The sequence below is a fragment of the Bipolaris maydis genome, assembly GCF_028858645.1.
Source record: "Bipolaris maydis strain C4 unplaced genomic scaffold PSV08scaffold_6, whole genome shotgun sequence".
In the NCBI taxonomy this organism is placed as follows: domain Eukaryota; kingdom Fungi; phylum Ascomycota; class Dothideomycetes; order Pleosporales; family Pleosporaceae; genus Bipolaris; species Bipolaris maydis.
Window position 1 is genome coordinate 596,167 of NW_027093862.1, and position 20,258 is coordinate 616,424.

General features: G+C 52.1%; 6 protein-coding genes and 1 non-coding gene across 7 annotated transcripts; 4 read left to right on the forward strand and 3 right to left on the reverse strand.

The window, feature by feature from the left end:
• Window positions 1-315: 315 nt before the first annotated feature.
• On the forward strand, window positions 316-7,104 carry PSV08DRAFT_409317 (Sec63 Brl domain-containing protein; the record flags this gene model as incomplete). The annotated part of the gene is made up of 15 exons (XM_066093820.1): window positions 316-754; window positions 788-822; window positions 859-990; window positions 1,030-1,038; window positions 1,069-1,123; window positions 1,157-1,485; window positions 1,516-1,570; window positions 1,607-1,755; window positions 1,789-2,172; window positions 2,209-2,252; window positions 2,289-2,370; window positions 2,401-2,509; window positions 2,540-2,655; window positions 2,692-6,849; window positions 6,880-7,104. The coding sequence occupies 15 exons, from the start codon at window positions 316-318 to the stop codon at window positions 6,949-6,951; spliced, it is 6,168 nt and encodes a 2,055-aa protein (XP_065949194.1). The 3' UTR covers window positions 6,952-7,104.
• Window positions 7,105-8,213: 1,109 nt separating this feature from the next.
• Window positions 8,214-9,495, forward strand: PSV08DRAFT_292533 (glycosyltransferase). The gene is made up of 3 exons (XM_014225835.2): window positions 8,214-8,336; window positions 8,402-8,837; window positions 8,924-9,495. Exons 1-3 carry the CDS (start codon window positions 8,282-8,284, stop codon window positions 9,384-9,386), a joined length of 954 nt encoding a protein of 317 aa, XP_014081310.1. The 5' UTR covers window positions 8,214-8,281; the 3' UTR covers window positions 9,387-9,495.
• Window positions 9,496-10,738: 1,243 nt separating this feature from the next.
• PSV08DRAFT_t32 lies at window positions 10,739-10,821 on the reverse strand. Its single transcript has one exon. It is a non-coding gene; the product is annotated as a tRNA-Ala (tRNA).
• A 232-nt stretch (window positions 10,822-11,053) lies between these two features.
• Window positions 11,054-12,889, forward strand: PSV08DRAFT_201209 (kinase-like domain-containing protein). Its single transcript, XM_014225837.2, has 3 exons — window positions 11,054-11,395; window positions 11,450-12,056; window positions 12,111-12,889. The coding sequence occupies exons 1-3, from the start codon at window positions 11,267-11,269 to the stop codon at window positions 12,614-12,616; spliced, it is 1,242 nt and encodes a 413-aa protein (XP_014081312.1). The 5' UTR covers window positions 11,054-11,266; the 3' UTR covers window positions 12,617-12,889.
• Window positions 12,890-13,524: 635 nt separating this feature from the next.
• Window positions 13,525-15,264, forward strand: PSV08DRAFT_221948 (uncharacterized protein; the record flags this gene model as incomplete). Its single annotated transcript, XM_014225838.1, has 3 exons — window positions 13,525-13,833; window positions 13,883-14,632; window positions 14,731-15,264. The coding sequence occupies 3 exons, from the start codon at window positions 13,525-13,527 to the stop codon at window positions 15,187-15,189; spliced, it is 1,518 nt and encodes a 505-aa protein (XP_014081313.1). The 3' UTR covers window positions 15,190-15,264.
• A 711-nt stretch (window positions 15,265-15,975) lies between these two features.
• Window positions 15,976-18,947, reverse strand: PSV08DRAFT_409321 (uncharacterized protein; the record flags this gene model as incomplete). The annotated part of the gene is made up of 3 exons (XM_014225839.1): window positions 18,480-18,947; window positions 17,265-17,327; window positions 15,976-17,196 (listed from the first exon to the last, which is right to left on the reverse strand). The coding sequence occupies exons 1-3, from the start codon at window positions 18,558-18,560 to the stop codon at window positions 15,976-15,978; spliced, it is 1,365 nt and encodes a 454-aa protein (XP_014081314.1). The 5' UTR covers window positions 18,561-18,947.
• Window positions 18,948-19,062: 115 nt separating this feature from the next.
• On the reverse strand, window positions 19,063-20,220 carry PSV08DRAFT_401355 (uncharacterized protein; the record flags this gene model as incomplete). The annotated part of the gene is made up of 1 exon (XM_014225840.2): window positions 19,063-20,220. One exon carries the CDS (start codon window positions 20,218-20,220, stop codon window positions 19,264-19,266), a length of 957 nt encoding a protein of 318 aa, XP_014081315.2. The 3' UTR covers window positions 19,063-19,263.
• Between the last annotated feature and the right edge of the window lie 38 nt (window positions 20,221-20,258).

Consider the following 20,258-nt stretch of genomic DNA (forward strand, 5'->3'; position numbering starts at 1 on the left):
GAAAATGTGCGCGTGCGACATACAAGCCCCTTGGTGATAGCGGAGGTGATGCGGTGTCACGTGCTCTTGCTGCAGCCTTTGGAAGCTCCATCATTGAACTTTTCGAGATTCCGCCGCCGCTCATTTACATCCACCACCAGGGCGTGTCCACAGCCCGACCACACCCAATCGGACAACTCTTTTCTTTCGTTTGATCTTGATAGGACGGCGACTCGTTCTTTCGTCGTGTATTTTATTATATCTCGCGTGTAGACAGCTCGAGAAGACGAGACCAAAAAGCGCAAGCCGCGCAATACCACGATACCCACCGCCACCATGTCGAAAGATCAAAACAACCTCGCGCAGTTCAAATATGCGGCCATGTCCAACTTGGTCCTGCAGGCCGACAGACGATTTACGTCGCGCCGACCGGACGAGCACACTGGTGACCCCGAGTCGCTCGCAGGCCGCATCAACATCCGCGACATGGGCGCGCGTACTGCGCGTGACAGTGCAAGTGCGCAAACTAAGAAGCTCAAGGGGCCCGGTGTCGAACGAGGCAATCTTGGAGAGGGTGGCGATGTCCTGGAAAGAGAGCAGCGCAAGAGGAAACGGGACGATGGGACAAGCGCCTTTGGAGCTATTGCTACCGCCGACCTGAATATCGAAGGCCTTACATACAAGCCGCGGACACCTGCTACTCGCCAGACTTTCGAACTTATTACCACCATTGTGAGCAGAGCTCTCGGCGATGTCGACCCTGCGACTACACGAAGTGCGGCCGATCAAGTTCTGGAATACCTCAAAGATGACTCTATGAAGGATTTTGACAAGAAGAAGGAGGTGGATGATCTCTTGGGTACTTCTATGGGCGCAAAGGAGTTCAACGAGCTTGTGAACCTCGGCAAAAAGATTACGGATTACGACGCGCAAGACGACGAGGAAGGAGGCGATGAGGAGATGGCGGATGGCGATGGCGCAGATACTGGTGACAACCAGGGTGTAGCTGTCGTCTTCGATGATGAAGAGGAGGACGAGGACGGCCCTCAGACTTTTGAAGTGCGTGATGCCGACAGCTCGGATGAAGAGGATGAGGCAGAGGCGCCAATAGAACAAATTGGAGGCGACGACGCAAAGGACGCAGGTTTTGCGGAGACCGAGGAGACGATAATACAAGGCGATGCGGCCATTTCGGATCGCAAAAACGGCGCAGACCAGCTCATTCCCGCACACGAGATCGACGCATACTGGTTACAACGGCAGATTGGACAGATCTATGAGGACGCGCATATACAGCAAGAGAAGACACAGGAAGCGCTCAAGTTTCTTGCGGGAGTCTCGGAAGACGGTGAAGAGAAGGAGTTGCGTGAGGTTGAGAACGACCTCATGGATCTCTTTGATTACGAACATCACGAGCTGGTCGCCAAACTTGTTCTCAACCGTGATAGGGTCGTTTGGGTTACAAGGTGGCGACGCGCAGCGGAAGATAATGACGAGCGGACGGCTGTTGAGCGGGAGATGAAGGCTGCCGGCCAGCAACAAATCCTGCAAGAGCTGCGCGCACGAGAAACGGGCATCAAGGCGGAAGAGGGTGCTGGCACAGGAAAGATGAAGTTCAACCTCAAAGATATCAGTCTTCCCGAGGTGTCGAACGACGTCGAAATGGCCGACGCCAAACCAGAGGGCATTGTTGGTGGTCTACAACCATCAAGCCGACTTGTCAACTTGGACAACATCGTGTTTGACCAAGGTAACCATCTCATGACAAATGCGAGCGTCAAGCTGCCTCAAGGATCAACACGACGTCAGTTCAAGGGATACGAAGAGATTCATGTCCCTGCACCAAAGGCGAAGCGTGATCCTAACGAACCGCCACTCATGCCAACCTCCGAGCTCCCAGACTGGGCTCGCCCTGGTTTCGGTAACTCGAAGTCACTTAACCGTATCCAGACAAAGTGTTTCCCGACTGCCTTCAATGACGACGGCAACATGCTGATTTGCGCTCCCACTGGTTCCGGAAAGACCAACGTTGCCATGCTGACTATGTTGCGAGAGATTGGCAAACACCGCAATCCTCAGACAGGAGAAATCGCCCTCGACGACTTCAAGATCATCTACATTGCTCCGCTCAAGGCTTTGGTCGCGGAACAGGTCGGTAACTTTGGCAAGCGTCTTGAACCATATGGTATCAAGGTGTCTGAGCTTACTGGTGATCGTCAACTTACCAAGCAGCAAATCGCAGAAACCCAGATCATTGTCACCACTCCTGAGAAGTACGATGTTATCACTCGAAAGGCCACCGACACAAGCTACATTAATCTCGTCCGCCTCATCTGTATTGATGAAATCCATCTTCTTCACGATGATCGTGGTCCAGTCATTGAGAGCATTGTCAGCAGAACCCTTCGGCATAGCGAACAGACCGGTGATCACGTACGCATTGTAGGTTTGAGTGCTACTCTTCCCAACTACCGCGATGTTGCGAGTTTCCTTCGTGTAGACCCCGACAAGGGACTGTTCCATTTCGACGGTACTTTCAGGCCGTGTCCCCTGAAACAAGAGTTCATCGGTGTTACAGACAAGAAGGCTATCAAGCAGCTGAAGACCATGAACGATGTCTGCTACACTAAAGTTCTCGAGCAAGTTGGCGAGCACCGCAACCAGATGCTTATCTTTGTACACTCGCGAAAGGAAACTGCAAAGACTGCCAAGTATATTCGTGACAAGGCCCTTGAAGAGGAGACTATAGGCAAGATTCTCCGATCAGACGCTGCTAGTCGTGAAATTCTGAGGGAGGAGTCCGAGTCGATACAGAATGCCGATCTCAAGGACGTCATGCCCTACGGATTTGGTATACATCACGCTGGAATGTCGCGAGCGGACCGTACCTCTGTAGAAGATCTCTTTGCTGATGGTTCAATCCAAGTCTTGGTTTGTACAGCAACCTTAGCTTGGGGTGTTAACTTGCCAGCACATACCGTCATTATTAAGGGAACACAGATCTACTCTCCTGAGAAGGGTAGCTGGGTTGAACTCAGTCCACAAGACGTTCTGCAAATGCTTGGTCGTGCTGGTAGACCTCAATACGATACGTATGGAGAGGGCATTATCATCACTACACAGTCTGAGATTCAGTATTACCTGTCACTGCTCAATCAGCAGCTACCTATCGAGTCGCAACTCATCAGTAAGCTCGCAGACAACCTCAATGCCGAGATTGTTCTGGGCAACGTCCGGAGCAGAGATGAAGCTGTGGACTGGCTTGGTTACACATACCTCTTTGTTCGAATGCTTCGGTCACCGGCTTTGTATCGGGTAGGCCCCGAGTACGAGAACGATACAGTTTTGGAGCAAAGACGTGTAGACCTTATCCACGCAGCTGCGCACATTCTTGAAAAGTGTAGTCTTATCAAGTACGACAGGAAGACCGGAGCCCTTAACCCTACCGAACTCGGAAGAATTGCCTCCCACTACTACATCACCCATAACTCTATGGCTACTTACAACATGCATGTTCAGCCTGGTATCAGCGCAATTGAGCTTTTCCGAGTATTTGCACTGAGCGAGGAGTTCAAGTACATTCCTGTTCGTCAAGACGAGAAGTTGGAGCTTGCTAAGCTGCTTGGAAAAGTTCCTATTCCTGTCAAGGAGGGTGTGGAAGAGCCTCAAGCCAAGATCAATGTTCTTCTCCAGGCTTACATCTCTCGTCTCAAGCTCGAGGGTCTAGCGCTCATGGCGGATTTGGTCTACGTCACACAGTCAGCTGGACGTATTCTTCGCGCAATCTTTGAGATTTGTCTCAAGAAGGGTTGGTCGCAGGTTGCCAAGTTGGCTCTTGACATGTGCAAGATGGCCGAGAAGCGCATGTGGCCTACCATGACTCCTCTGCGACAGTTCCCCACTTGCCCCCGGGACATTGTGCAGAAAGCAGAGCGTATTGATGTCAGCTGGTCGAGCTACTTTGGCCTTGATCCACCCAGCATGGGCGAGTTGCTTGGTATGCCTAAGGCAGGCAGGCTCGTCTGCGGTTTGGTTGAGAAGTTTCCCCGACTTCAGATTGAAGCAACACCACGCCCGGTGACCAGATCGCTGCTCCGTCTGGAGCTTACCATTCGACCGGACTTTGTTTGGGATAACGAACTTCATGGAACATCTGAGGCTTTCTGGATTCTGGTTGAAGACTGCGATGGTGAACAAGTTCTGTTCCACGATACCTTTATTCTCCGTCGTGACTATGCTGATGGCGACGTCAATGAGCATCTGCTTGAGATCACAGTACCCATTGACGAGCCAATGCCACCAAACTATTTCGTCACAGTCCTTTCCGATCGATGGATGGCTTCTGAGACCAAGCTTGCTGTCTCGTTCCAAAAGCTTATCCTGCCTGCGAAATTCCCTGCTCATACGCCTGTTCTGGACTTGCAGCCATTGCCAGTCTCTGCTCTGAAGAAGAAGGAATATATGGGCTTGTATGAGAACATTGGTCGCTTCAACAAGGTTCAGACGCAAACTTTTAACACCCTCTACACCACAGACGACAACGCACTCATTGGTGCATCGGCCGGTATCGGAAAGACCATCTGCGCTGAATTCGCCATTTTGAGACACTGGGGCTCCGGTGACGAAGGCCGTATAGTTTACCTAGCGCCGTTCCAGGAACTTGTTGACAATCAATACAAGAACTGGAATGAGCGGTTGTCGGGTCTCTCTGGAGGCAAAGACATTGTCAAGCTTACTGGCGAAACTACGGCAGATCTGCGACTCCTTGAGAAGGGTGACCTCATTTTGGCTACACCTTCTCAATGGGACTCCCTCTCTCGTCAATGGCAGCGCCGAAAGAACGTGCAGTCTGTGTCGCTGTTGATCGCTGATGAATTGCACATGCTTGGCGGGTCCAACGGTCATGTATACGAGATTGTTGTGTCTCGTATGCAAGCTATGGCGACTCAGCTCGAGTCGAAGCTACGTATCGTTGGGCTGAGCGTCTCTTTGTCAAACGCACGAGACATTGGCGAGTGGATAGGTGCAAACAAGCACACCATCTACAACTTCAGCCCAGCTATCCGAGCTGTACCGCTCGAGCTCAAGATTCAATCGTTCACCATTCCCCATTTCCCATCTCTCATGATGGCTATGGCGAGACCGACATACTCTGCCATCACGCAAATGTCGCCCGATAAGCCAGCTATGGTCTTTGTTCCCAACAGGAAGCAAGCCCGCAACTCTGCTACTGATCTCTTCAACGCATGCATTGCGGATGATGATGAAGACCGCTTCCTCAATGTTGACCTATCGGAGATCCAACCCATCCTTGAGAAGATCAATGAGCAAGCGCTTGCGACTTCGCTTTCTCACGGTATCGGGTACTTCCATGAGGCTCTCAACTCGTTCGACAAGCGGGCTGTCCAGCATCTATTCAAGGTCGGTGCTATCCAGGTCATGATCGTTTCACGAGACTCTTGCTGGGAGATTGACAGCAGTGCTCATCTTGTTGTCGTCCAAGGTACCCAGTTCTACGAGGGACGTGAACACAGATATGTCGACTACCCCATCAGCGACATTCTGCAGATGTTTGGCAAGGCTGGCAGGGTTGGACTGGACAAGTCAGCCAAGGGTGTGCTCATGCTGCCTGCAGTGAAGCGCGAGTACTACAAGAAATTCTTGAATGAGGCGCTGCCGATTGAGAGTTACCTCCACGACTACCTCCACGATGCATTTGTCGCAGAGATTAGCGCAAAGACGATTGAGTCTACGCAGGAAGCTGTTGATTGGTCGACATACACATACTTCTACCGTCGCTTACTCGCCAACCCTAGCTACTACAATCTTCATGACACTTCTCACGAAGGACTCAGCGCGCATTTGTCCGACATGGTCGAACAGACCCTCAAGGAGCTGACGGATGCCAACCTCATTGAGCACGACGAGGACGAGGATGCCATCACGCCACTCAACCCATGCATGATTGCAGCATACTACAACATTTCGTTCATTACAATGCAGACACTCATGATGTCACTGAATGGTAGAACCAGCCTGAAGGGCGTACTGGAGATCATTACTGCAGCCACTGAGTTTGAAGATATCCAGATTCGACGACACGAAGATCATATTCTTCAGCGCATCTACGACCGTGTTCCATTCAAAATGCAAGAGCCAAACTTTGAGACGCCGCACTTCAAGGCTTTTGTCCTTCTCCAAGCTCACTTCTCGCGCATGCAGCTGCCTATTGATCTAGCCAAGGATCAAGAGATTGTCTTGCGAAAGGTCCTTACCATTCTCAGCGCCAGTGTCGACGTCCTCTCCTCAGAAGCACATCTCAACGCCATGTCCGCTATGGAGCTCTCCCAAATGGTCGTCCAAGCAATGTGGCAAAAGGACTCTCCCCTCAAGCAAATCCCGCACTTCGACGCCGACACCATCAAGGCCGCCCAGAAATTCGGCATCAATGACGTCGACGACTTCATCAATGCCATGGACGAAGACGAAAACCCAGACTACAAGCAACTCATCTCCGCTCTCAACGTCGACCAACGCCAACTCGCCGATATTGCAAACTTCACAAACAACTTCTACCCCAACGTCGAGCTCGAGCACCAGCTTGTCGACCCAGAGAACATCGCTTCGAACAGCCCTGCCCAACTCAAAGTCCGCGTCACGCGCAACCTCGAAGAAGACGAGGAGCCCAAGACCGAAGTCCACGCTCCGTTTTACCCTGCCGACAAGACGGAGAGCTGGTGGCTTGTGCTTGGAGACCAGAAGGAGCGCACGCTGCTTGCTATTAAGAAAGTACCGATCCTACGGAAGCTCGAGACGGTGCTGGAGTTTACGCTCGAGAAGCCGGGTAGCCATGAGTTGACGCTCTATCTGGTAAGCGATAGTTATCTTGGTGTTGATCAGGCGCCTACGTTTCAGGTTGAGGCTGCGGAGGGGATGGAAGAGGATAGTGATGAGGAGGAGGAGGATGAGTAGCGATGCCAAGAGGGGTATGAGGTTGTGCGGTAGATTATATACCTATTAGTGATTGAAAGGGAGAAAAATCAGATTATTGGGGTGTATGGGCGTTGAGAGACTGAGTTAAATTGGATGTAATTATATATAGTAATTTCATGATTGCCGTTCTTAGGTTGTTTTTCCTTTTCTAGTGCTTGAGCGAGGACGATTTCATCTCCTAATGTACCATCGATATGTGGCTTAGCCACTGTGATCTCGCCGTGTTGTAAGTGACTTGCGCGGATTTTGAGGGCCAGAGGTGAGGTATCTGATGGTCATCTCGAGTGATCACAGAAGTAAGTGAGAAAATAAGCATGTGATGCTCCTATGGAAGTGATCTCAGGGCAAATACAGAGATCTGATGTGCATTAGTGGTATCTCTGCCAACCGCCACTGGCATCAGCTCCGATTATTATTTTCCCGAACGGACAAGTAAGCCTCGGTAAGTCACAGAGATAGTCACTGAATATTCTGGCCTCTAAACCATGACGCGTCGAGCGCTTTTCACCCGAAGTCAGTCTGGAATCGGACCGACTCACATGGGAACTACTGGTGCGGGGTCTAAAGAGAAAGCCTTGGAAAACGTGTCCCTGTTGCCGCAGACTAATACAGTCACCATGTTGATCATTAATGCCAGCTTGCCAAGGCATCCGGTACGTACTCGGGTGTGTTTGATAACACGAGACGGTCTCATGTATGTATGCGATTGCTTCAACTTGCAATTTGGCCGAAGGAAAAAAAGAGTGGCTGCATGGACTAGTGCAAAGTCCCGTGTCTAATTCCGTGCCGGATCAGGCGAATAGTAACAGAATGATGCTACGATATATAGATAAGTCCGAGAACATGCCTGCCTACCGACCTTGGCGTAGTTGGATTTATAATGTATGACGGGTTGTCCATCGAGCTTATAGTTTGAATCCAACGTTTTGTTGTACTCTGTGTGTGTATTATCATGAATAAGACCTTGTCTCTCTGCTTGTTTCATGGGATTTACTTTTTATGAATCGCACACCATCATAGGGCTATCCTTCGGGATTTGAGACCCCTGTCGTCTTTGCATGCATTCACCGGTTACATGAACATCCATCTCCTCTAGAGGCATGCTAGCGTCGGGCTATCACACCATTTTACCGATTTGGTACTAAGCTGAGTATGCCTGGTCATCGCCCGAACAGATGCCAAGTGGTATCACAAATGCTGGCCCTAGGTAAGTACAGCGGCACCCCTCTTGTAAGGCCCATATCACAAGACTGAGCTGACGTCGCAGTCTGAGAAACCCGATCTGAGCTTCATTCAAACTGTTGAAATTATGGCACCTTCAGCTATTAGCGTGGACACACCAGTGGGCGACTACCCACCCAAAGGTAAGCCACACAGCACTACCTGGCAAAGCAACCAACACATCATGCACTCTGCTTACAATCAACAGTCTGGACAACACTCCTCACAAACACAGCCTACCTCACGGGTCTCTTAACGCTTGATTACTCACTGAAACGCTCCAAATCTCTCTACCCGCTCATCGTACTGTACACGGATGAACTACCAGCCGAAGCTCATGAGGCACTCGACCGCCGCGGTATCCGCAAGCGGCACGTTCCTTACCTACTACCTTCAGCTGGAAACGACTACAGCAATGACCCACGGTTTTACGACTGCTGGACCAAGATGGTTCCTTTTGGGCTAACAGAGTTTGAGCGAATCGTCCAGCTAGATAGTGACATGCTCGTCATGCGCAACATGGACGAGCTGATGACTATTAAACTTGATTCTCCCGCTCTCGAAGGCAAGGGCGACAGGGTCTTTGCAGCTTCGCATGCATGTGTGTGCAATCCCCTGAAGAGGGCACATTATCCTAGTGATTGGTAAGCTTACATCTTGTTAACACCCAAACGTCAATTCTTCCTTTTCAAACGCTATTGCTAGAAGATAAGTCGCTGATGAGTAGTAGGGTCCCTGAGAATTGCGCCTACACACATCAACATGGTAAACCGGATGAGGCGCAAACAACTGGATCTCCCTGCACCACTGGACTTCAGTACATGAACGGCGGCCTCCAGGTCGTCAACCCCAGCAAAGCAGTATACGACCTTATCTTGAAAACCCTGGACAAGCCCCAAACAGCAGACTACGCTTTTGCCGATCAGTCGCTGCTTTCTGATCTCTTCCGTGGCCGATGGGTTGGACTGCCGTATGTGTATAATGCGCTAAAGACTTTACGCTGGAAAGGCGTTCATGATTCTATTTGGAGAGATGAGGAGGTCAAGAATGTTCATTATATTTTGGCTCCTAAACCGTGGAATGGGAAAGAAGTGCATAATGAGGCGGATCTTGTGACACATGGGTGGTTCTGGGACATGAATGAGGAGAGGAAAAAGGCTGAAAAGGAGGCTGGAATTGATGACGACTATTAATCAGGACGTAAATAGATATAAGAGATACCGTCTCTGCGATCCGTTCGTATTTTTTTATTCCAAGCGGATTGTCCAAATAATTTACGATGGAGCTTCCACGAGTTCAACCCGAGTAGGTGCAGCTTTTGCCCTCAATTGCTGCAAACCATCTTCCTGAAGCTGCAGTGATTCCGCACCAAGAACACCTCTTAGTAAAGGTTCCCACCAAATCCCCAATCTTTAACTCTCGGCCTAAAATTCTTCGCATCCCCAAACAACCCCATAATACACGAATCCCATGCCTGATCCATTCCATCCCCATCCCTCTCCCCATCATCCTCACGTCTAACCCAAGCCCTAACCCTCTTGTCCCCTGATCACCTCCTGTAAAATACAACCCAAGCCGCACCTCGCCCAGCGCCCGAAAGCCCTTCAGCTTCCTAAACGCTATGTCCATATCCCCCACCAGCTCCCTGTATTTCTCGGGCAAACTCTCAGCAGGCGCACTCCTGTACCCATCTCGGAAAAACACCGTATCAACGCTGAACCGCGGGATCACAACGAACCGAATCAGCTTCCGCATTCGTTTGCCGATCTGCACATAGAATTCGCTCATCAGGGTCAGAAGGGAGTCGAAGTCGCTGTCAAGGCGGAAGATGAAATGTGTGAAGCAGTAGTGAAGGGTTTCATGGTTGATGAGGCGGTTCGTGAAGATTAAGCTCCGGATTGGTTCCAAGCCGTGTAGTTTGTAGTTATAGTTTCGACGGGTCATGGATATGGTGATTGTGCGGGTTTGGAGGGTTAGGACGAGGACGTAGTGGTAGATTTGTTGGCGGAGTTCGAGGGGGGAGTTTGAGCAGACCTGTGGGAGGGGTGGTCATTGTGGGACAGCGTCTTGGGATCTGATGGATGGCTTGCTAGTATTCGTGGTGCTTATTCATAGGCGCTGAGCAATATGAGATCTAGTGAGTTTCTTCAATCCGGTGGCATAGGTATGAGCATACTAGTAGGATAGTGTATTTTCTTATTTGCGGGGTTTCTGACTTACGCACATGGACTTACGTACTTGTAATATGAAAGGGTCGCAATAGCAGCAAGATGTTCTGCACGACAATATCTCTAGTTGTGTCTTTTTGTAACCCTTTAGGCTATGAGGTGCCAACCTGCATCTCATTCCTGAGCACCGTGGTTTTTGAGTGACCTGATTCATTTAGGCGAACATAAAACAGCACTACATTAGAAGTATTGGTGATATTCCCATTGGGGTAGAGTAGACGCCTTGGGCAAAAACATATCTCGCGGCTGGTAGACAGAGTTGGGGAAAGCTGGGCAAAAAAAAAAGAAATCAACAAACACTCGTTGGTCCACGACATTGGACGGATGGATGATCGAAATCCAGACCTCCCGCAATTTTGCTTGATGCAAAGCGGGCGCTCTACCACTGAGCTATACGCCCGATGGATCTTACGTAAGATGGAATAATAACAAATTAGATTAAGTATATACTAAAATTCAGAAAGTCCAAAACTGATGTGTGTTAGTTCGCACATGTCAGCTATGCTGAGCGGCCCCAAGTCTGTGGGGCATTGACCGGAGGGGGTTTCGAGCCTCCAGAAGCGTGACGTGAGCTACGAGTTCACAGCCACACCCTTGGCGCATCTCGGACGAACCACGCCGTCAGCTTCTCCGAACACCGTTGCGCCTTGCCTCAGCAAGCAACATCGTCTTTATAATTCCCACGACCGTACTCGGCATCTACAATAGTTTCGCTATATTCGCGGTGTGGTGTCCAATCAAAGCCTGTCCATCGACCGCGCGTCCGGCCTCTACGCTAGAATCGCGCCCCGAAAGTTGTTGATAGCTGGCAAACAGAGAGTATCGCAACTGCAACAACTGCAACCATGGGGTCACTAGGCACATACTTCCTCGACTTTGTCTATTCTTTCACAAACTGCATGGTTTGCTTTCCAAGCTCACCTCAACTGAAAGTCAATAGCCGAAGCTTCAAGATACTGCGGTTGCTGGGTGAGGTAAGTTCGCAAGGCGCGATCGAACTTGGGTTCAATTAATTGATCTCGATGCAGGGTGGTTTCTCTTATGTGTACCTTGTGCAAGACAATTCAAATCAGCAGCTTCTTGCGCTGAAGAAGATAAGATGTCCTTTTGGACAAGAAAGTGTCAGTCTTGCGCTGAAAGAGGTTGAGGCATATTCACTCTTTGCGCCACACCCGAACATTATTCACTCGATCGATTACTCCGTCGAGACCGACAAGTCAGACCCGTCTGCAAAGACCGTCTACATCCTCCTTCCATACTACCGCCGCGGCAACCTACAAGACATGATCAATGCGAACCTGGTCAACCACACAAAGTTCCCGGAACGTAGGCTGATGGAGCTATTCCTGGGCGTTTGTAAAGCTCTTAAGGCGATGCATCAATATAAGGTCAAAGAAGGACCCGGAGGCGGGGCGAGTGAGGGGAAAGCGAAGAAAGTCAGGAAAGACGCTAAGAGGGCAGACGCAGAGGCTGCGGAGAGTATGGAGATGCGGCCAAGCAGACGGAATCGCGACCATGATGAAGATGACGAGCAAGAAGCTGAAGGGCTGCTTGAGGAGTCTGAGGTTACAGCGGCACACGAAGGCATTGCGCCTGGCGGGGAGAGGGCATATGCGCACAGGGATATTAAGCCAGGTATGTAGCTCATCACATGAGCACCTCAATCGCGAAGACTAATAGAAATACCAGGGAACATTATGATAGATGACGACGGCAAGACACCCATCCTAATGGATCTTGGCTCCCTCGCGCCTTCACCGACGCCCATCACATCGCGCTCTCTTGCTCTACAAGTCCAAGATACCGCTGCTGAACACTCGACAATGCCTTACCGCGCACCTGAGCTATTTGATGTCAAGACTGGCTCCGTCATTGATACCAAAGTCGACATATGGTCGCTAGGTTGCACACTATACGCGTGTCTTGTAGGCAAGAGTCCTTTCGAAGCACGATCAGACGAGACTGGAGGTAGTTTAAGTATTTGCGTGCTGGGTGGAGACTGGAGGTTTCCAGACGAAGGCATCCAAAGGGGCAAGCAAAAGGCCAATCCCGAGGATGCCATCTCAGACAGCGTAAAGGAGGTGGTCAGGAAATGCTTGAGACTGGAACCAAGTGAACGCCCAGATGTGGACGAGCTGATTAGGATTGTAGAAGACGTGCTGAGGAATCTACCCGAGGATGGCTCAGACGACTAGATGGTACCAGCGTGGTCTAGCGTGGGGTAAAGGCTACACTGCTTGTCTTGGACAAAGAATGGCTTTCCTATTCTTTGTCCATGGGAAATTGAGTACTCCAATTCTACCTGATGGCGGACATGGTTTTGCATCAAAATATACCCCTTTAACACTGGAGTTGGTCTGGGTGGTGTGCTGTGACAGGCTTGGGTAGAAGCGAGATAGTGCTGTTGACAAGGAGAGTCCTGCTTGTCGGCGTCAAGCGTACCCAATAAATGAAGAATATCTCAAGTAGCTCGTGTGCTGGCCAGGTGTTGTGTGCCCCTAAAAGAAAAAGCATTGGCGGGGAAAGCGAAATCAGCGCTCAGGCATCCGAGATTGTACGGGCACGTCAAAGCGATCTGAAACACGCCGTTTGTGGACATTACCGAGAAGAGACGTAAGCAGATGGCAAATGTGTCCTCCCAAGTCGAGAAAACATGGCCAAATGGCAAAGAGCGAAAAGAGTGTTAGCGGAGATGGATTATAGTTCTGTAGCATCATAGCTAGCTGCATGACATGGTTATCCACGTGGACCTCCGCAGTCCGTCTTGGTCTTGGTGGCTGTTGGAGGTGGGGCGTGTCTGCAACGGCGGGAGTGCCCCTGCAGCAACAACAGACTGCTGAGATGAGAAGCCGGGGGCTGCTGCGGGCCGTACGGTCCTGGCCTGCCTGTAATCGTTATGCTTTCCCCTTTCACCATCTCCACTGCCTTGATCCGTACATAGGTACTTAGTTGCGCGCGCGCCTGGTTTCTGCTTGTTTACACACTTACACCTGTACCACCACCCCCCATCGCGCCCCGCCAGAAACCGCCGCTGCGCCAACAACCATCCATCATCCATACGCACCACAGCGATTAGCATATAGCAGCAATAAAAAAAGGCGTCATGACGCTCCGCGACACGTATGCCAAATTTCTGGCCACGCCCTCGACAGGCGCGCTGGCTGAGAACGCAACTCTTCACTACGTCTCTACCACAACTAGCATCAGTGATGCGACCGCCATCATCAAGCACTTGTCTGTCCAGGAGAAGCTGTTGAAGAAGACGAAGCAGAACATCCTCGACGCCGTTGAGGGCAGTCGCGCCCTGAGCGTTGATGTGGAGACGACCGTTGAGTTCAGCAACGGCGGCGGCGCATACCTCCCAGGCCTAGACGACAACTTTGTTGCAGACCGAACCGCCACGTTCCCCATGGTATGCATTGGCTTTCACCCACGCGATTCACCGACACTGACACGAACAGGTTCACGTGGTCCATTTCGATCACGCAGGCAAAATCACACAGATCCGCCAGTACTGGGACCAGGGCTCGCTCCTCAAGCAGATCGACGTCATCGGCGCGCGATCGCGCAACTGGCCTATTCGGGACGCCAGCGAACAGATCCGCTTGATATCCAACAATGCCTCTGCTTCTCAGCCTGAGTCTGCGGCTTCGTCGCGCCCAACAACCGCCGCTTCCCGCGGCGCAGACGAGGTTTCCATTTCCTCGCGTTCGCAGAGGTCGACAAGCAATGCCATGAATGACCCGCACGCGTCGCTCTCGCTGTTTGCGCCACGCGAAACTGAAGAAGAGCCAACTTACACAGGCCAACCTGGAGCACCCCGCGCTCAGTCGGCCAAACCTCCGCCACGCGAGTACTCCGAGTTGTTCGCTACCGCCGAGGGTGGCTCGCCTACTCCATCACAGAAGATCCCAGCCAAATCAGGCGCTGGAAAGAATTACAAGCCCAACCGCCTGTTCGAAGAAGACGACGATGAATCTGTTACCAGTGCGCCCTCGAGTGTCAAGACAAACTCAAAGAAGTACGACCACTTCCAGTTTGGTGACGGCGAGGAGACACCCAAGGCCCCGGAGGCCTTACGGCCAAGGCAGAACCAGCTCCGTACCAAGAACTCTGCGCACTGGGACTTTGACGATTTTGCTACTCCTGACAAGGCCAAGCCCAAGACTCACCCCCAAGCCGTTCGACACTTTGGCTGGAGCGATGATGAGGTTAGTTTATTTTGTCGGCTAGAGAGGGAGGCTGCGATTTTTCGTCTCTACTTGTCAATTAAGAAAAAAAACAAGATGCTAACATATCTCTACTCTAGGACGATGTCTCGCCCGTCCGCCGTCCAATAGTCCACAAGGCCCGCCCTGATGCGGATGCGCACTTTGAATTCAACGACGATGCCACACCCGAGGGGCAGCGCGCGCGCCCCGTGAAGAGTAAATTGGGCAACAAGGGTCAAGGTCTTTACGATGACCACGTCACCAACACGACCGACGACAGCCCCGGCGTAGGCAAGAAAGAGAACATCAAGTCGAGCCAAGCGGTGCGCAGTTCCATGAAGACACATTGGGGCATGCACGCTGATTCGCCCGAGAACCGCGGCATCAACATTGCCGGCAACGGCATGGGCGGCCGCAAGGGCACCGAAGCTGCCTGGTCCCTGTTCGACGAGAGTCCCGCCAAGAAAGAAAGCACAGGCAAACAGGTCGGCATTAAGACCGAGGGTGATGGTATGGGTGGGCGCAAGACAGCTGACAAGTCTTTCTGGGACTTTTAAAAATAACAAAAAAGGGCAAAGAAAGAGTACTAAACAAGAGAAACTCGGCATTTTAACGGCTTTCTTTACCGTCCTCCTCTTTTTGGGGGGGCTAGGCTTCCACGTGTAAACCGAACGGAATGCGGTCGACTTTCTGTCTTTTTTTTTTTGCCTCCTCTCAGTAGTATGCCATGAAAGCCTTGTTTTTTGGGGGGTTATTAACAAATGTCCCTCCTGACTTCCCCCCCCCTTCTGGCCCTTTTAACGATTGCGGGGTAATGCAACTTGGGCAGCGTCAATAAGAAGATTGTAAAAAGCCATCTTGCGTGTACATTAGTCTTTCTTCTTTCTTTCTTTCTTTCTTTCTTGTCTTTTTTTTTGGGGGGGGGGGGATCGATCGATACCCAAGGCTGACCTCGGGTTGTGTGCGTTTGTTTATTTGCTTTTACACGCGACTGAGCTATTAATGCCATGGAAACAATGATGTTATTTCGCAAGTCTTTGAGCCAGCCAAAAAAAAAATAATAATTCCAAACGCCAAATTGAGGTCTCCTGAATATCTAGCCTTCTTTTCGTACCCAGAACTGAATTTTTGGAAAAAAAAAAATTAAAATTAAACAGTTGGCTTTAATTTTTATTTTTATTTTTTGCCTCTTACTGACTATTCCTTTTAAGTCGGGTGGCTTGACTTGTTCCTTTGCATTTATGTAGTACAATTTTCCTCTCCCCCCCCCCCCACCTTGATACATTAAATCTCGCGAGTGAAAATAAATCACTCAAATCAAACATGTCCAACCGTCGGCATAATTATCGGGAGGAATGATCCCTAGTAAATACGACCTCGAGCTCGTCACCAACCCTGCCATTATCAATCTCGCCATCCCAAGGGACAAACGAGACGGCGGCACAAAGACCCCAGCGCTCGCCTAGCTCCTTGCGCTGCTCCAGAGGAATCCGTGCCTTCATGCCTTCCCACACTGCACGAAAGGCTTCGCCCTGGCCCTGGCGGTCATCCTCTTGCCCCTCGTCGGGAGCGTCAAACCAAACGCCCTCATCCACCATACGCGCCAGATCATCGGCAGGTTCCATTGACGCCCAGATATCCGTGGGGGCATAGCGAACCCGCACTTGTTGCAGACTCGTCGTCGTCGTCGCCGCCGTCGTCGATTCCGCACATCCGAGTGCACGCGGGGCAACGAGCATAAGTAGTGCGTGGACACAGACTTGGATCCAGTAGCGGATTTTCACGGGGAGCGCGTAGCCTGGGCGCGAGAGGTGGCGGTGGTGGTACGACTCGCGGGATATAAAGGCCAAGGGGAGGGTGATGCTGGTGAGGTTGAAGGAAGGCGAGGAGAGGTAGGTGAACAAAGGGGTTACTTCGAGGGAGACGAGGAGATCGAGTTTGCTGGATATGTCTGCAGCCGAGGCTTCCTGTGCGGGATCGCGGTTGGGGTCGATGAAGGGGTAGTGGGTTGAGAGGCCGAAGGGGTCGTTTGCGTTGGGGGGCTGGGAGGGGGTACGGTGGCGGAAGGAAGGGTATAGAGGCATGTTTGGAGGATCATACAGGTTGTCGTCGTAGTGTTGGCCTTCGTGGTCGTACTCGTCGTAGTGGGCGTTGTAGTATGCGCCTCGGATGTAGTCGACGTCAACTTCAACTTGGTCGTGCTCCCAGTAGTCATCGACTCGGGCCTCATCTCGCTCTGGGGGATAGTTGCGTAGGTTGGGGAGTGTCTCCCAGTCCAGGTGTATCTTTTTCAGCCACTTGAGCCATTGTCTGCCGGGACCATTTGGTTCTTCAATCTTTTGAAACAGGGTCTTGAGTACAAAGGGCCCACAGCTGAGATAGACGGTATGGTGCTTGAAGAGCACCTCGAGCGCTTCACGGGCGACTTGGCGGTTGAGGAGGAAGTAGTCATGGCGGGTTATGAGGAGAATGGCAGCGGCGCTGGGCTGGAAGTACTTTAGATTGCGCCGCTCAATGGGGCGCTGGCAACGGTGGTTTTGAGCAGCAAAGGCATAGTCATATATCTAACTCATATGTTAGTTGTGCAGCAGGATGTAGGCATGTGCATGGACGATATAGGTGAAGTGCGTACATGGTCTCTGAGCTCCCGAGGAAGTTTAAGAAAAGGGAAGATGGCTTGTTGCGGCAGTGCATCCTCACCTTGGCGTTTTACTGCATCGACATGGTACGCATCGCCGGCGGCCATTGTGCGTGCGCCGTGTTCTTTTTTTCTTTTCTGTAATTTAATTCTCCGCTTCACGCGTCGTGTTCCTGTCTGCAGACCAAGCGCTGCCCCGCAAGGCAGCAGCTAGGGAAGTGTTCCAGGTTCCCCGCCACGCCGATCCTCACGTGAAGGCAGATTTTCAGTGCCGACACCACCCCTGTCGCGCGGCAGCATGGCGGTGCAAGCGCCTGACACAGAGCTTGGAAGAACGGGCCGACTTGTGCCTGTAATGACCTTCATGCGCGTAGCGTGCCGTCTTTTCGGGTCGCTAGTAGTCGCGTCAGTAGGGAGCCCTGAAGCGACAAAAAGCCGTCGAGGCCAAGTCTCGTTGTGCTACTAGATTCGTGAGGCAATAGCCCCTCCGAGAAGGTTTTCTCGGCGCGCCCCGGAGCTAACAACACAACCAACCCTTCTCTGAAGGCCTTAGTCAGTCGACGCCAAGCGGAACCTGCTTTACTCATGGTCGCACGGCATCTAGGTAGGACTTGGTCCATGTACACATGTCGTATCTATGCGCATACATATGCATGTACGACTCCAGTCTGTGGCCGGCGCTGCAGGGCTATTCGGCTCCTTTGATTGCAGACATGTTACGGTACATTGCCTGTTCAGGTACTGTCGCCACCCCCGTCGGCCCATGGCACGCCGAGTTTGTCACCAGCAAAGCATGCAGAGACAAGGTGCAGAATACACATGTATCAAGGACGGGTCGGCAGTCGTCTCATTTCGTCGGTCATAACCCTATTAGCGCCGAGCTGACTGGATTGGATAGCACCAAACCAAATTAGCCAGCACCCCAAACTGGTCGAGCCCTTTGACAAGCGAATGCGCTTGAATCAATGCGTTGCGGAGGCTGTATACATACGGGTCGTGGGCCGACTAGTTTTTGTTGTTGTTGCCAACCGATACTCAGCGTGTAATGACGGGCTTGGGCTTGTCTTGCATGTGTACTACCCCCAGCGCCTCAACAGTTCCACCTATGAGCGGATACCAGCCGCTGGCAGGTTGACGCGTTGTGTTGTGAGTGCACAACATCCGTCCTTGACGCCCGTCTGCTGTGCGAATCTGGCGCATCTGGATAACGTGCCGGGCCATGTGATGATGATGATGATGATGATGATGCAGAAAGAGGGTGTTCAAATGCTGCAGCGTCATAAGTGGCATGTACTTGGTGTGTATGCCGTGTTTGAAACTTTATTAACAAAAAGTCCCTGGACCGTTCCTCTCGTGTGGGGTGTAGCCCTGCATGTACAACGGCGTCTGTGTCTGATGAGGCGCACATCTCTTACATGCTAATGATGCTGTGTTTGTAGCTCCAAGTGTTGACATGCATGTACAAAGCGGGACGGAAGCGTAAAGAGTGACGATGATTTGTTGCGTAGGAATGTTAGCACCTCGGTGCTAGGGCCATGTGGACGGTGTGATACTATTGGAACGACAATAATGGTGATTATGACGATGATGACAAATGACGGTGCTGGTGCCGTGGTCAAGCGATCCACGGTACTAATGTGGAATTGCAAAGCAGGCTGGCTAGACAGAGCAGATATGGAGCAGTGTGCTGAGGTACAAGACATCAGGTGGCACCTTGCACAAGGCCGTTGGATGTGCGGTTGAATGTATGGACCCGGTGGTTGGGCCTGGGTGGGGTGGCACCGTCAAAGTCGAGTAAGCAATTGCAGCGTGAGGAGAGGACAACATATACTACAGGCATGGTGCAATAGAGGGCCGAGGCCGGCACGAGGCGAAAGAGCGACAGGCGGTGCAAGAACAAGTGTCGGCGAGAGAATGCAGTCAGCAGCGTGGCCTGGCCGTGGCCCATGTGGGTGCTGGTCGCGGGACTAATGCTGGATTGATAGAAGCGGGTTTAGCCCTCGGTCGTGTCACTTGAGGATGGCATGGATACTGGATCTCGTCGGCCCCGGATGGGCGTGGTGGGCACTGGCACGTCGATGGAGAAAGCAGGGACGAGTGAATGTTTGTGGACGGGATGGAGTGGATTGAGGGTGCCAAGAGTGGCAGAAACACGGGACCGGCAGCGAATAGGCGTGCGGGCTCGGGCTACAGTGGCATGATTGCGGTGGCTGACGCGGGCAATCCTGGCTTTGTCGGACGGCTGCCTCGAGGGCCCAAGGATGGAAACAGCAGGTATGAAGGGCCATGGCCGGATGGTCTGCCTGGGCACAACGGTCACTGGCGATCTACGAGAGGGCCCCCGGCACGACAGGCACGGGGCTAGCAGAGTATGGCAATGGCAAAGGCGAAGGCGACGGGAGCTTGCGGGCAGGGGTGCATGTGCTGCCACGGACGGATGCAGAGGCGAGGCGCGCGTGTGAAGGAAGGGCGCGTGGATCGGGGTTATGGGGGGGGAGAGAGGAACGTGGAGCAAGAGGGTCCTGATGGCGCGGCGTGGCTGCAGCTTGGGCGGCGAGGAGTGGCCACGTCGATTTGTTTCGCCGCCGCTGCAGCAGAGCGAGGGCGGGCGTACAGTAGGCGTGAGAGCCGTGCTGTGCTGTGCTGTCCTGCCTGTCCTGCCTGTCCTGCCTGTCCTGTCGCAGAATTGGCTTGGGCTCGGCGCACTCGCCGGTTGGGTAGCATGTGCAGAGGGACATGTGGGACCTCGTGGCGGCACAGCGGGCAGCGGGCTAGCACCACCACGGCTTGGGCGACGGTGACGACAAAAGGACCAGCCTCTGCCATGTTCGCATCCCGCTTCCGCCGTCGTAGCCAAGGGCGAAGCAGTAGTAGGCGTCGTCCAAAGCAGCCCGAGTCGTGCCGTCTGCTCGCCTGTCGCCGTGCTGCCATGCCGTCTGTCCGTCTGCATCCATGTACACGCTGTATACATCCATAGTGCACATGCTA